The sequence below is a fragment of the Nerophis lumbriciformis genome, linkage group LG23 (assembly GCF_033978685.3).
Source record: "Nerophis lumbriciformis linkage group LG23, RoL_Nlum_v2.1, whole genome shotgun sequence".
In the NCBI taxonomy this organism is placed as follows: domain Eukaryota; kingdom Metazoa; phylum Chordata; class Actinopteri; order Syngnathiformes; family Syngnathidae; genus Nerophis; species Nerophis lumbriciformis.
The window spans coordinates 4,803,139-4,819,370 of NC_084570.2; the positions used below are offsets into that span (position 1 = coordinate 4,803,139).

The 16,232-nt window shown below is 40.0% G+C and overlaps 1 protein-coding gene across 1 annotated transcript; it reads right to left on the reverse strand.

Annotated features, from left to right (window-relative positions):
- Positions 1-1,133: 1,133 nt before the first annotated feature.
- On the reverse strand, positions 1,134-14,489 carry LOC133622607 (receptor activity-modifying protein 1-like). Its single transcript, XM_061985434.1, has 3 exons — positions 14,330-14,489; positions 5,958-6,084; positions 1,134-1,747 (listed from the first exon to the last, which is right to left on the reverse strand). Exons 1-3 carry the CDS (start codon positions 14,379-14,381, stop codon positions 1,492-1,494), a joined length of 435 nt encoding a protein of 144 aa, XP_061841418.1. The 5' UTR covers positions 14,382-14,489; the 3' UTR covers positions 1,134-1,491.
- Between the last annotated feature and the right edge of the window lie 1,743 nt (positions 14,490-16,232).

Sequence of the window (16,232 nt, forward strand, 5' to 3'; positions counted from 1 at the left end):
TTTTAATAAATAAATACAGCGTTTGAAAAGCATACACAATCTGTGTTAATATATTAGTCTGTGGTTAAAAGGACTTGAAAGGACTCGAAACTCAAAATGCAGGACTTAGGACTTGACTTGAGACTTTCCAGTCTTGACTTTGGACTTGACTCGGGGCTTGCCTGTCTTGACTCGGGACTTGACTCGGACTTGAGGGCAAAGACTTGAGACTTACTTGTGACTTGCAAAACAATGACTTGGTCCCACCCCTGCTCAAAGCTGTAGTTGATTGGGCCCTTGCTGTATAAACATTTTGTAGGGCACAACCAAAGAAAATACCGGGGCATTCAACCTAATGGCAACAATTACCTAGTGTTTGAAGTAACGTATGCACACTGTCATTTAAAATGTTTGAATTGCAACTGCATGCAAAGTATACTATATAATACTTGCAAATGAGACAAGAGTTTAAGAAAAAGATAACTAGTACAGCACATCTCCATGTAAAATAATACAATAATATTTTGATTATTTTAAACAATTAACATTTATTAACACATTTGAACACACACACACAAATACTGAAAATTGGTACTGTGAGTACTGGTATCAAGTCCTAGGTACTAGGAATTTGTATTGTATTTATTGAAATGTGAAAGGTACCCCACCCTAAGAGTAAGTGAATGCAACACGTCATATTCTGCAAAATAGAAACAAAACATCTTGTGTCCACCAAGCAATACACTTTGGTTTGATTTGGTAGGTAACACAATATCACTCCAAACTGTAGTTACTGACAGTGTTTTTCTGAAGTGTTCCTGAGCCCTTGTGGTGATATCCTTTACACACTGATGTCGCTTTTTGATGCAGTACCGCCTGAGGGATCGAAGGTCCGTAATATCATCGCTTACGTGCAGTGATTTCTCAAAATTCTCGGAACCTTTTGATGATATTACAGACCGTAGATGGTGAAATCCCTAAATTCCATGTTGAGAAATGTTGTTCTTAAACTGTTCGACAATTTGCTGACGCATTTGTTCAAAAAGTGGCGCCCCTCGACCCATCCTTGTTTGTGAATGACTGAGCATTTCATGGAAGCTGCTTTTATACCCAATCATGGCACCCACCGGTTCCCAATTAGCCTGTTCACACTTTGGTTTGATTTGGTATGTAACACAATATCACTCCTTTCTTTTGTCAAAAGTGCCAACATTATTCATCTGTAACATATGATTTTTTTGGTGCAAACTGGTACCCAATGCTCATTACTGGGCATTACCTAGAGGGCTGTGGTGGACACACTTCAGAATAATCTGTTTTGTGCAAGAGTGGGACTGGAATGGGAAGAATGCAAAATGTTTCTTTACTAATGTACTATGATGTCACCCTATGATAACTAATTTAGCTATCATTATAGAAAAACATACCAGGATATTCCATTACGAACTTTACAGTGGCGAGCTGAACTGAACTGTACCACTTTGCAGAAATGTAAGGGGTCTATGTATAACGTTATAGAACTCCCTCCGTGTGTTTACTCCTCCACACCACGAGAGCAGTCACAAGAAGGGTGACCAATACCGGCACACCGATAAACGGCGCAAGGACTTTGGCCGACGGGTCATGAATGAGTCGTCCAGTCGGGGCGCAGTCGTGGAAGTACTTTCGATGGATCTCCACAAAGAAACGGTCAACAATCTGATCAGGCCAGAAGCAGTCCATTCTCAACGCCACTTGGTAGGTGCAATTGGTCAGTCCCTCGTAGATCCTGAAAGGGGCAGAGTAAACACTGAAGGTGAGAGTAGACAAACACAACAGGACAGTGTGAGTCAAAAAGAAAAAAAAAACCTGAACTGTCATGACTCATTTCACTGTGACACCGCAGGAGTCCGGTCTTAACGCTGCTAAAAATATCTACGTGATGTTTGGCATCTCGAGAATGTAATGTAAGGCCTTGATTAACCAAGCAGTAGATATTTTTTTCACACTGAAATATAAATACTGTAGTTAAAGACCTATGGCAAAGATTTAAGAAAACATTTTCTTTGCGTAATTTTTTGCTCCTGAAAATGAATCTGGCAGGTAATTCCCATAATATCAATTCATTATTGACAACTGATGTTTGTAAGCACCCCCCGTTGAGAGGGCAATCACGTTTCTTTCGACAGTTACATCCAGTTACATCAACAAGAACAACATTAAATTGAGCTACAGCTGCATGAACAATATACGACAAATCATCTCAAACCACAACAAAACAATTGCAAATGAGCCGTCGGCCCCCAGACAGAGCGACTCCAAAACCAACAAAGGATGTAACTGTCGAAAGAAACCTGATTGCCCTCTCAACGGGGGGTGCTTACAAACATCAGTTGTCTACCAATCTAAGGTAATACGCAAGGACATTAACACATCCGACACATATGTAGGATTAACCGAGGGAGAATTCAAAACCAGATGGAACAATCACAAGGCTTCTTTCAGGAACCAAAACCTGCGAAATACCACAGAACTCAGCAAACACATTTGGGACCTCAAAGACAATAATGTTGAATATTCAATAACATGGCAAATTCTTGCATCCAGCACACCTTACAATAGTGGTAATAAAAGATGCAACCTATGCTTGAAAGAGAAACTGTTTATTATTTACCGTCCAGACCTGTCATCCCTCAACAAGCGCAGCGAAATTGTAACAACATGCCGCCATAGACGGAAACACCTCCTAGGTAACACATGAGCCAATCACCACGCCCCTAGGCCAGCCTGTACCCACCCACTCTGTGCCCTATATAAACCATGGTATGCGAATGCTCCCATTAAAATCTCCTGATGATTGAGGGTACCCCCCCTCATGAAACAGGCCTGTAGAGATGAAATAGTCTTGTGATTTTTTTCCCACACATACATATATATATATATATATATTTTTTTTTTTTTTTATTTAATTTTTTTTAAACTAACGCAATATTTACTTTTCCAAGTAATTAATTTCATTCATTAAAGAGTAATTCTAATTCTAATTCTCTTACTAATTCAATTACTTTTTTGGCAAAAGTAATTGAATTAGTAAGAGAATTAGAATTAGAATCACTGCTGTCTTGAGTTTCCAATAAATTCTACAACTCTAATTTTTTTTTGTGGCCAAACAACTCTAATTCTCTTACTAATCCAATTACTTTTTTTGGCAAATGTAATTGAATTAGTAAGAGAACTAGAGTTGTTTAGCCACAAAAAAATACTAATTCAATTACTTTTTTGGCAAAAGTAATTGAATTAGTTTGTTTGGCCACAAAAAAATTTGAGTTGTAGAAATTATTGGAAACTCAAGACAGCAGTAATTCTAATTATAATTCTCTCACTAATTTAATTACTTTTGCCAAAAAAAGTTATTGAATTAGTAAGAGAATTAGAATTAGAATTACTCTTTAATAAATGAAATTAATTACTTGGAAAAGTAAATATTGCGTTACTTTAAAAAAAATTAAAAAATAAATAAAAATAAAAATATTTACATATATACATTTATATACATATATATATAAGTCATGGTCAAAAGTTTACATACACTTTTTTGGCAAAAGTAATTGAATTAGTAAGAGAATTAGAGTTTTTCGGCCACAAAAAAAATTGAGTTGTAGAAATTATTGGAAACTCAAGACAGCAGTAATTCTAATTCTAATTCTACTTCTCTTACTAATTCAATTACTTTTACCAAAAAGTAATTGATTTAGTAAGAGAATTATACATATATATATATATATAAGTCGTGGTCAAAAGTTTACATACACTTGTGAAGGACATAATGTCATGGCTGTCTTGAGTTTCCAATAATTTCTAATTTTGTTGTGGCCAAACAGCTAAATTTTTGTTTCCTCTGACCACAGAACTTTCCTCCAGAAGGTCTTTTTTTTTGTCCATGTGATGCCATATGAAACAAAAATTGAGCTGTTTGGCCACAATACCCAGCAATATGTTTGGAGGAGAAAAGGTGAGGCCTTTAATCCCAGGAAAACCATGCCTACCGTCAAGCATGGTGGGCCTGTTTTGCTGCCAATGGAACTGGTGCTTTACAGAGAAAATGGGTCAATGAAAAACTATATAATTACTATACCTTTTTTTTATCCAACAATAAATTGCGGGCCAACAAAACTGTGTCAAAATAATGTTTTTCCCACGATCAGATAGTTCTCAAGTTTAAAAGACATGCAGTTTTATGCAGTAGATGTAATTTTCTCTCAAAATTAAAAGAATGGATAAACTTAGTAAGAAAGATGAAGTGTTTTTTTTAATTCACATTATTTCCAGGACGTGACAGGCCAGGTCTGGTCCCTGGGCCTTGAGTTTGTCACATGTGCCATATGATGTACAACACCCAAAACCAGTGAAGTTGGCACATTGTGTAAATGGTAAATAAAAACAGAATACAATGATTTGCAAATCCTTTTCAACTTATATTCAATTGAATAGACTGCAAAGACAAGATATTTAATGTTCAAACTTTTTTTTTGCAAACAATCATTAACTTAGAATTTAATGGCAGCAACACATTGCAAAAAAGTTGGCACAGGGGCATTTTTACCACTGTGTTACATGGCCTTTCCTTTTAACAACACTCAGTAAACGTTTGGGAACTGAGGAGACCAATTTTTGAAGCTTTTCAGGTGGAATTCTTTCCCATTCTTGCTTGATGTCCAGCTTAAGTAGTTCAACAGTCCGGGGTCTCCGTTGTCGTATTTTAGGCTTCATGTTACACCACACATTTTCAATGGGAGACGGTCTTGCTAAAATAATAAGCAGGGGCGTCCATGATAACGTTGCTTGGATGGCAACATATGTTGCTCCAAAACCTGTATGTACCTTTCAGCATTAATGGTGCCTTCACGGATGTGTAAGTTACCCAGGCCCTGGGCACTAATACACCCCCATACCATCACACATGCTGGCTTTTCAACTTTACGCCTATAACAATCCGGATGGTTCTTTTACTCTTTGTTCCGGAGGACACGACGTCCACAGTTTCCAAAAACAATTTGAAATGTGGACTCGTCAGACCACAGAACACTTTTACACTTTGCATCAGTTCATCTTAGATGAGCTCGGGCGAAGCAAAGCCGGCGGCGTTTCTGGGTGTTGTTGATTAATGGCTTTAGCTTTGCATAGTAGAGTTTTAACTTGCACTTACAGATGTGGCGACAAACTGTAGTTACTGACAGTGTTTTTCTGAACTGTTCCTGAGCCCATGTGGTGATATTCTTTACACGATGATGTCACTTTTTAATGCAGTACCGCCTGAGGGATCGAAGGTCCATAATATCATCGCTTACGTGCAGTGATTTCTCAAAATTCTCTGAACCTTTTGATGATATTACGGACCGTAGATGGTGAAATCCCTAAATTCCTTGTTGAGAAATGTTGTTCTTAAACCAATTTGCTGACGCATTTGTTCAAAAAGTGGCGACCCTCGCCCCATCCTTGTTTGTGAATGACTGAGCATTTCATGGAAGCTGCTTTTATACCCAATCATGGCACCCACCTGTTCCCAATTAGCCTGTTCACCCGTGGGATGTTCCAAAATAAGTGTTTGATGAGCATTCCTCAACTTTATCAGTATTTATTGCCAATTGTGCCAGCTTTTTTGGAACATGTTGCAGGCATCACATTCCAAATGAGCTAATAATTGCAAAAAATAACAAAGTTTTCCAGTATGGAACGTTAAGTATCTTGTCTTTGCAGTCTATTCAATTGAATATAAGATTTGCAAATCGTTGTATTCTGTTTTTATTCACGATTTACACAACGTGCCAACTTCACTGGTTTTGGGTTTTGTACATTTTCGAGGCGGAAGACCCAAATGCTTGAAACAGCACACATTACTTTTTTTTTTTTTTTTTAAAGCGCCTTGATTAGTATCGTCATTGGTAACAATTTTTTATTTATTTTTTTAATGAGTGAGACTTAGCAGTAGGTCAACTTACTCGCTGGTGTCCGGCCAGCTGCACCACAGACCTCGGTCCACTGAGCCCATGTCAAAGTGGAACTTAGCCAGGCAGAGTTTATCGATCACGCCCTCGTAGAGCCCTCTGTTGCAGCCAGACACGGATGCTACAGAGCAGGAGAAGACATGGTGATGAGCCTAACTTGCTGCCTTGACATTTAAATGGGAAGATATAACGAATGCAAAGTCAGATTTTCCTTTCTTTGCAGCAAACATCAGTGCTGAAGACAACGCTCGAGAGTAGTCCTATTGCTCTTTAAAAAGGTGGGTGTCAAATCCATGCAACGTAAACCAGGGACATCAGACTGGTAAAATCCAAGTTAATACTGCCAAGCTTACTTTGCACTGAACAGGAAGTCACGGTTTGCACGGTTTATGCTGTGTCGACAGAGTATGTTCCTCAAGTGAGTAAAAAACAATCAGTGATATCTATTGTCCAGTTCAGTGGTTCTCAGCCTTTTTTCAGTGGTGTACCCCCTTTGAACATTTTTTTAATTCAAGTACCCCCTAATCAGAGCAAAGCATTTTTGGTTGAAAAAAAGAGATAAAGAAGTAAAATACAGCACTATGTCATCAGTTTCTGATTGATTAAATTGTATAACAGTGCAAAATATTGCTCATTTGTAGTGGTCTTTCTTGAACTATTTGGAAAAAAAAGATATAACAATAACTAAACACTTGTTGAAAAATAAACACGTGATTCAATTATAAATAAAGATTTCTACACATAGAAGTAATCATCAACTTAAAGTGCCCTCTTTGGGGATTGTAATAGAGATCCATCTGGATTTATTAACTTAATTCTAAACATTTCTTCACAAAAAAAGGAATCTTAAAACATCAATATTTATGGAACATGTCCACAAAAAATCTAGCTGTCAACACTGAATATTGCATTGTTGAGGCACTGAGTGACGTGCCTCAACTGGCTGCTGTTCACCGCACCGTCTCTTCTCAGTATTTTAACGGCAAATGTGAAAATTCAGCGATTTTGAATAAAAATAATCTAAAACTGGTGAAGTTAAATGGAAAATAACTTTATAGTTAAAAATAATACATATAACAATACATATAACAATTTAATTATTTTTTTTTTCCTTTTTACATTTTGCTGCGATGAGGTGGCGACTTGTCCAGGGTGTACCCCGCCTTCCGCCCGATTGTAGCTGAGATAGGCTCCGGCGCCCCCCGCGACCCCAAAGGGAATAAGCGGTAGAAAATGGATGGATGGATGGATGCATTGTAATGAATGGAATAGCCTACGTGATTTGATGTTCAGTTTATGAACATACATTCATATTTTGTTGAAGTATTATTCAATAAATATATTTATAAAGGATTTTTGAATTGTTGCTATTTTTAGAATAATTAAAAAAAAAATCTCACGTACCCCTTGGCATACCTTCACGTACCCCCAGGCAGGGCCGGCCCGTGGCATAGGCCGTATAGGCAAATGCTAAGGGCGCCGTCCATCAGGGGGCGCCATGCCAGTGCCACAAATGTTGGAGAAAAAAAAAAGAAAAAAAAAAGTTGTTACTATTATTTCTAAATACAAAAAATAATCTCACGTTAATTAAAATGCAAAGTAAAGCCTATTTAATAGAAATATTATTTGTTACAACATTACGCCCCCCCTCCTCCCCCCGCACGGTGCGCCCCCTCCCTTCCCGTATCATGACTCTTTTTGGACGTCACCACATCAAAAAATCAACACAAGATGTCAAAACGGCCAAAACTAAAATCTTGCCTAGGGCGCCAGATTGGTTAGGGCCGGGCCTGCCCCCAGGGGTACGCGTACCCCCATTTGAGAACCACTGGTCTAGTTTATTGATAACCACACAGGACATTTTACAATGTTTGGTGTACAATAAAAGCCTGTTTTGTTTTAATTTTGTAATCATGGCTTAATTGTATTTTTTATGATATTTGTGTGAATGCTCCAAAGCACCACAATTCATCCATCCATCCATCCATCCATTTTCTACCGCTTGTGCTTTTTGGGGTCGCGGGGGGTGCTGGAGCCTATTCATCTATTTATTATTTATTTACTTTGATTAATATAATGTGTACATGTGGTTTATAGGAATACCTTTTTCCAGTGACGTGCAGTCACTAGGCTCTGCCTCACCTGCCATCAGGGAAAGAAAAAAAATGTAAAAAGGAAAAAAAAAAAAATTAAATTGTTATATGTATTGTTATATGCATATAATCACGTTTCATCAAACATATATTAACGTTGTTGCCCTAGGGTAAACTGGGTGTAACACATGGCACACTGACAAAGCTTAACCTATTGTGACTATAACAATCTACAAGGTTTATGTAGGTTGCTTCTCTTTCTCCCCCTCCATTTTTCTGCATTCTTTCGTATCTCAAGTTATCATTACGTATATGTATTGTTGCATTTAAACAACTGTATTGTTGATAATAAAGGTAAATTATTGGTATTGTTCATTATCAATAGCGCTATTTCTATTGGTATTTGTATTGATCCATTTGTAGTGTAATAATGCTCATTGTCATTTCTGTATTATTTTTTATTTTTCGCTAACTGCTTATTTGCTATTACTTTTACCATCATATTTGTACATGTCATATTTGCTGATGTTGCTCTATTGTTGTTGTTGTTGTTGTTTGCTGTTGTTGTTTTTGTCTCTCTGTCTAATCCCCCTCTTGTCCCCACAATTTCCCCCTCTGTCTTCTTTTTTTTCCCTCTTTCTATCCCCTCCTGCTCCGGCCCGGCTGCACTAAATGATAATATAAATACATTTAATAAAGTCAAATACAAATAAGGCAACAAGAGAAGTATCCTACACTTCTCTTTTGTAAAGTAAATCTGAACAGCCGACATGGGCATCTACATCAACTATATGATTTGCCTGAGAAGCTGGACAGGACATAAAAAAAAAAAAAAAAAATAAAAAAAAAAAAAAATTGTTATATGTATTATTTTTAACTATAAAGTTATTTTCCATTTAACTTCACCAGTTTTAGATTATTTTTATTCAAAATCGCTGAATTTTCACATTTGCCGTTAAAATACTGAGAAGAGACGGTGCGGTGAACAGCAGCCAGTTGAGGCACATCACTCAGTGCCTCAACATGGATTCCGGACTCGGCTAACTGCTGGCCTGCTGTGCAGTGAGACCGTATTGCTATACAAATTATATTATACATTTACATAGTTTAGTTAGCTGAGGTATATAATGTAGTGTATTTTGTCAACAACTGTATGTGTGTAAAGTATTTCTTGTGCTGAGCGATCATAAAACGGCTGCAAAAGACGCACTGGCTGAGGCTCGCAGTAGTCCCGCCTCCTGCACCCCCGCCGTAGAATTGTTATATCAACTAAAGCCCACACTTAAACTTTCCACGTGCAAGATTGAATCTATTTAAAAAAGTTATTTCATAAGAAGCCAAAATGTGCAAAAACAATAATGTTCGTGTTGGAGGAGTTGTGAATGACTGCAGGGCCACAAAATTAGGTACACCTGCACACTGCAGGTGTACCTAATTCACAACTCCTCCAACACGAACATTATTGTTTTTGCACTTTTTGGCTTCTTATTAAATAACTTTTGTAACCTATTTTTATGGGCTTTCCTCTTTGTGATGTTAAGTTCCTGTTATGCGCTGTTATACAGTATATGCCTTGAGCTCTTATTTTGAAGGCGCTAAGAGCGGAAGTGATGACACGTTGCGGAGGTTTTTGAAAGAATGTAAATAAAGTGGTCCTTGTGTAAACTGGAGCCTCCGTGTTTGTTATTTTGTAGTTTCATACAGTATAGGCGACATGTATAAACCCTCGGTTACACTTTTTTAAATAGATTCAATCTTGCACGTGGAAAGTTTAAGTGAGGGCTTTAGTTGCAGCGCATGGACTTAATTTATAAGTAAAGGTAAGACCATAATAACGTTTTTTTTATTAAATGTGCTTTTTTATGTGCTACAGTTTGTATGTGTAAAGTTAAAGTTAAGTTAAAGTACCAACGATTGTCACACACACACTAGGTGTAATGAAATTTGTCGTCTGCATTTGACCCATCCCCTTGATCACCCCCTGGGAGGTGAGGGGAGCAGTGGGCAGCAGCGGCGCCGCGCCCGGGAATAATTTTTGGTGATTTAACCCCCAATTCCAACCCTTGATGCTGAGTGCCAAGCAGGGAAGAATGCTGGTATGAGCTTTTAAACATAACCCGTTCTGCTGCCAATCAAATGGTGAATAAGATACTCTTTAGGGTTCATATGTTTGTAAATCTGACTGTGATAAAGTCAGTGCCTCACCAGCCATCAACCTCACAGCAACGTCACTGCCTTTTTCTATGAAATATGAAAAATCTAATGATTCCGGAATTTCATACATTTGAAAAAAAAAAAAATATATATATATATATATATATATATATATTGCAGCCTCAATGAATGGAATGCAATTGATAATTGGGAGACATTCTCAATTATATTCTGATTTATGCACACGTCTAACACTTTCACAAACAATTTAACTTTCACAACAACACGGTGGAAGCTATCCCCTGAGAATTGTAGCAAGCTACACTACAAGCTCCACGGCAAAAGTTGCTTGCTACATCAAAGCGACATTCAATGTTATTTCTATCTATGGGCCCACATGTGTAATATCAATGTTAATGCAACTGAGTGTACAAATGGTCCATTACTATTAACTATCTGTCATTTAGCTGGGGACACCCCATAACCCCCAATTCCAACCCTTGATACTGAGTGCCAAGCAGGGAGTTAATGGGTCCCATTTTTATAGTCTTTGGTATGACTCGGCCGGGGTTTGAACCCACAACCTACCGATCTCAGGGCGGACACTCTAGCCACTAGGCCACTGAGTAGGTGTAAATGTAGATGACAGCCAAATGGACTTTGCTGTTTTATTTTCAATGAAACAATAGAAATAACGTACTCATATAGTAGTACAGTTGTTATTAGTGAGAATATACTTATTTTAAGGTATTTTTGGGTTCATTGAGGTTAGGTAATTTTACTTGTTTTGGAAAGTCTTTACAAGTCAAATGTTCTTGTTCTTTTGGCAGATAATTTTGCTTAGTTCAAATAAAATACCCCTCATTTTTGTATTTTTTTTCTTGTTTTTGAGCACTGACTTTTTGCAGTGTATATGGCATCAAATGGCCATTACGAATCGTGAATTCAAATATATTTTTTCACATTCAATATGTTTTTTACAATTATTTTTGTTTTGACAGTACCACGTCCGACGCGGGTTTATTGATTTTTAAATGTGCCAATTAAATAGCCCGTTTTGTACACTAGTGACAAATTAGGTTGATTCAATGCCCAGCAGTGAGCAAGTATGTTTTTGTACAGTAATTTCCAAGCCGTGGTCACTGTGGCGACATAAATGATTGTATTTTGAGAGGTAATTATTGAAGTCGAACTAAGTAAGCCATCACTGAAAGCCTAGGTGGGAAATGCACGGCCCGCCACTGCTCAGTTGTCACTGCACTGCAAAAACTGAAATCTAAGTAGGATTAAATATCTCAAATAAGGGTGATATTTGCTTATTTTCTGTCTAATAAGATAATTCTTCTCACTAAGCAGATTTTATGTTAAGAGTGTTTTACTTGTTTTAAGTGTTTTGGTCCTAAATGATGTCAGTAAGATATTACAGCTTGTTGCTGAGATTTTATGACCTATATTGAGTAAAACATGCTTGAAACTAGAATATCAACTGTTGCAAAGCTGTGTCATCAACACTCACAAGTATAAAACTGCTTTTTTAAAGTAATCATTTCTTATTTCAAGCATGAAAAAAAAAAATCATGACTTTGACACAATTGTGTCTCATAATTAAAACAGATGACAGCCAAATGGACTTTGCTGTTTTATTTTCAATGAAACAATAGAAAATACGTACTCATATAGTAGTACAGTTGGCACAGTACAGTAAACTGACAGTTAATATTTAAACATTTAACAATTCAAACAATTTTGAACAGAAATAGTTCATGCACATTCAGGTAAATTCCTCAAAATGACAATTAAAACATTTTTGGCCAGGGGCCGGGCTGTATATATGCGCACTAATTGACTGAAAGAGCACGCACTTGGCGCGATTATGTCATGTTATCCATGGAAAAATGCATTTTTAGACAATATGATTTGCCTGAGCGGCTAGGAGACCCCGAGAGTAACAAGTGGTTGCCTTGTTGCCTTTCCATTAAGAACAATAAATTAGTTTTTAGTATAAGTTTGCTGGTAGGATTCAGGAGGTCTTCGAAGTATTCTCTTCCTATGAGGAAGCAGGGCCTGGGGAATCTGTGGTGGGCTCTCCTATTTCTGGGGCTGATGTTGCCGAGGTAGTTAAAAAGCTCCTCGGTGGCAAGGCCCCGGGGGTGGATGAGATCCGCCCGGAGTCCCTTAAGGCTCTGGATGTTGTGGGGCTGTCTTGGTTGACAAGATTCTGCAACATCGCGTGGACATCGGGGGCGGTACCTCTGGATTGGCAGACCGGGGTGGTGGTTCCTCTCTTTAAGAAGGGGAACTGGAGGGTGTGTTCCAACTATCGTGGGATCACACTCCTCAGCCTTCCCGGTAAGGTCTATTCAGGTGTACTGGAGAGGAGGCTACGCCGGATAGTCAAACCTCGGATTCAGGAGGAACAGTGTGGTTTTCGTCCTGGTCGTGGAACTGTGGACCAGCTCTATACTCTCGGCAGGGTCCTTGAGGGTGCATGGGAGTTTGCCCAACCAGTCTACATGTGCTTTGTGGACTTGGAGAAGGCATTCGACCGTGTACCCCGGGAAGTCCTGTGGGGAGTGCTCAGAGAGTATGGGGTAACGGACTGTCTTATTGTGGCAGTTCGCGCCCTGTATAATCAGTGTCAGAGCTTGGTCCGCATTGCCGGCAGTAAGTCGGACACGTTTCCAGTGAGGGTTGGACTCTGCCAAGACTGCCCTTTGTCACCGATTCTGTTCATAACCTTTATGGACAGAATTTCTAGGCGCAGTCAGGGCGTTGAGGGTATCTGGTTTGGTGGCTGCAGGATTAGGTCTCTGCTATTTGCAGATGATGTGGTCCTGATGGCTTCCTCCGGCCAAGATCTTCAGCTCTCGCTGGATCGGTTCGCAGCCGAGTGTGAAGCGACTGGGATGGGAATCAGCACCTCCAAGTCCGAGTCCATGGTTCTCTCCCGGAAAAGGGTGGAGTGTCATCTCCGGGTTGGGGAGGAGATCTTGCCCCAAGTGGAGGAGTTCAAGTACCTCGGAGTCTTGTTCACGAGTGGGGGAAGAGTGGATCGTGAGATCGACAGGCGGATCGGTGCGACGTTTTCAGTAATGCGGACGCTGTATCGATCCGTTGTGGTGAAAAAGGAGCTGAGCCGGAAGGCAAAGCTCTCGATTTACCGGTCGATCTACGTTCCCATCCTCACCTATGGTCATGAGCTTTGGGTTATGACCGAAAGGACAAGATCATGGGTACAAGCGGCCGAAATGAGTTTCCTCCGCCGAGTGGCGGGGCTCTCCCTTAGAGATAGGGTGAGAAGCTCTGTCATTCGGGGGGAGCTCAAAGTAAAGCCGCTGCTCCTCCACATCGAGAGGAGCCAGATGAGGTGGTTTGGGCATCTGGTCAGGATGCCACCCGAACGCCTCCCTAGGAAGGTGTTTCGGGCACGTCCGACCGGTAGGAGGCCACGGGGAAGACCCAGGACACGCTGGGAAGACTATGTCTCCCGGCTGGCCTGGGAACGCCTCGGGATCCCCCGGGAGGAGCTGCACGAAGTGGCTGGGGAGAGGGAAGTCTGGGCTTCCCTGCTTAAGCTGCTGCCCCCGCGACCCGACCTCGGATAAGCGGAAGAAGATGGATGGATGGATATAAGTTTGCTGGTTTCAAGAAATGTAATGCCGAGCGCATATCATTATGTCAAGATAATGGCACTAGCATTTACTTAATTAAGAATATTTTTCAACATATTGAGCAAAAAGGTCTTTTTTTTTTTTTTTTACCAAGAAAAGTGCACTTGTTATTAGTGAGAATATACTTATTTCAAGGTATTTTGGGGTTCATTGACGTTAGCTAATTTGACTTGTTTTGGAAAGTCTTGCCAAGCCAAATTTTCTTGTTCTATTGGCAGATAATTTTGCTTAATTCAAATAAAATACCCCTAATTTTTGTTTTGTTTTTTCTCGTTTTTGAACACTGACTTTTTGCGGTGTGTAAGTTGAGGCTCAAACCACAATAGCTACTTGAGCAGACGACACAAATAAAAACTCTTGTGTTTTTGTGCGTACAAGCACTTTCCAACAGCCAAACATACACCATGACTCACGAGAAGACCTTAAAAAGTAGTTTACAGATACACACCTGTCATCACCATCACAACACAAGCTGCCCTCAGTAGCCATGAGCTTTCCATGATGAAAAGAAGCAACTCGGTTAGTGGCCAGAGATCTTCTGTGCGTATTTCCCTCTTAGATAAAACAACTGACTAACTCCTACAAACGAATGTGTGCTCAAGCAAAGAAGGTACCAACTGACTGTGGGTAAAAGTGCCTTGACCTTCCACAGTGGAAAACCCACTTCCAATCATAGCTGCCCTGACTGTCATCTGACTCCTTGTTGAGCTGACCTCCCTTTGGTGCTGCTCTCAGGGGACACAACAAACTAAAATTAGTTGACTGCCAGTCATTTCTGACTAAGAAGGAAAGTCGTATAAAGTCACTTTACAATGTGGTGTGAATCTATGGTCACGCCAGTTTCTGATGTGACAATAGTCAATGCAAATTGACTGTTATGAAAACGGTAAGGGTGTATTTGTATTGAACCGTTTCGGTACGGAGGGTTTGGTTCGGTTCGGAGGTGTACCGAACGAGTTTCCACACGAACATATTAAGTAGCGCACTGCACGGACTGACATAAGTAGCGTACCGCACGTTGTGTAAACAATGCACACCGAGGCACAACACACGGCATGCTGGTGTAACGCAGGTGTCAAATACATACTTTTGCGGAGACTATTAGGCTCTTGCTATCACTCTTTGTCACGTGACCGCCGCTGTCCAATCAGCAAGCGCTTATAAGCCTGTAGCAGGAATTGGCAAGTACAAACCCCGTTTCCATATGAGTTGGGAAATTGTGTTAGATGTAAATATAAACGGAATACAATGATTTGCAAATCCTTTTCAACCCATATGCAGTTGAATATGCTACAAATACAACATACCGTATTTTCCGCACTATAAGGCGCACCGGATTATTAGCCGCACCTTCAATGAATTACATATTTCATAACTTTGTCCACCAATAAGCCGCCCCGGATTATAAGCCGCGCCTACGCTGCGCTAAAGGGAATGTCAAAAAAACAGTCAGATAGTTCAGTCAAACTTTAATAATATATTGAAAACCAGCGTTCTAACAACTCTGTCCCAAAATGTACGCAAATGTGCAATCACAAACATAGTAAAATTCAAAATGGTGTAGAGCAATAGCAACATAATGTTGCTCGAACGTTAATGTCACAACACACAAAATAAACATAGCGCTCACCTTCTGAAGTTATTCTTCATTCGTAAATCCTTCGAATTCTTCGTCTTCGGTGTCCGAATTGAAAAGTTGCGCAAGCGTGGGATCCAAAATGGCCGGTTCCGTCTCGTCGAAGTCATCGGAGTCAGTGTCGCTGTTGTCCAGTAGTTCTGTGAATCCTGCCTTCCGGAAAGCTCGGACCACAGTTGTGACCGAAATATCTGCTCAGGCATTTACGATCCACTGGCAAAAGTTGGCGTATGTCGTCCGGTGCTGTCTGCCCGTCTTAGTGAAGGTGTGTTCGCCTTCGGAGCTGTGTGAAAAAAGCCACCCGGCCTCTTCGCGTAAACTTCCCTTAACCACTCGCTCATCTTTTCTTCACCCATCCATCCCTTCGAGTTAGCTTTTATGATGACGCCGGCTGGAAAGGTCTCTTTTGGCAAGGTCTTCCTTTTGAATATCACCATGGGTGGAAGTTAGCATGGCAAGCTAGAACCACAGTGAAGGATGACTTCTCATTCCCTGTGGTGCGAATATTCACCGTACGTGCTCCCGTTCCACAGTGCGGTTCACAGGAATATCAGTTGCTGTGAAATACGGTAGTAATCCGTGTGCGGATGGAGAGATTGCGTCTTTTTATGAACCGGATCCTTTTCGCTTAGTAGGAGCCATTTTGTGGTCTTTACAGATGTAAACAGGAAATGAAACGTACGGTGATATCCGCGCGTTTTTTCTTCTTCTTCCG

Coding starts and splice junctions, on each gene's coding strand:
- LOC133622607 (XM_061985434.1), bottom strand. CDS start 14,381: ATGGAAAGCTCATGGCTACTGAGGGCAGCTTGTGTTGTGATGGTGATG. Junction 6,085..14,329: donor TGTTGTGATGGTGATGACAG/GTGTGTATCTGT, acceptor CCTGCTCTGTAG/CATCCGTGTCTGGCTGCAAC. Junction 1,748..5,957: donor AGCTGGCCGGACACCAGCGA/GTAAGTTGACCT, acceptor TGCCCCTTTCAG/GATCTACGAGGGACTGACCA.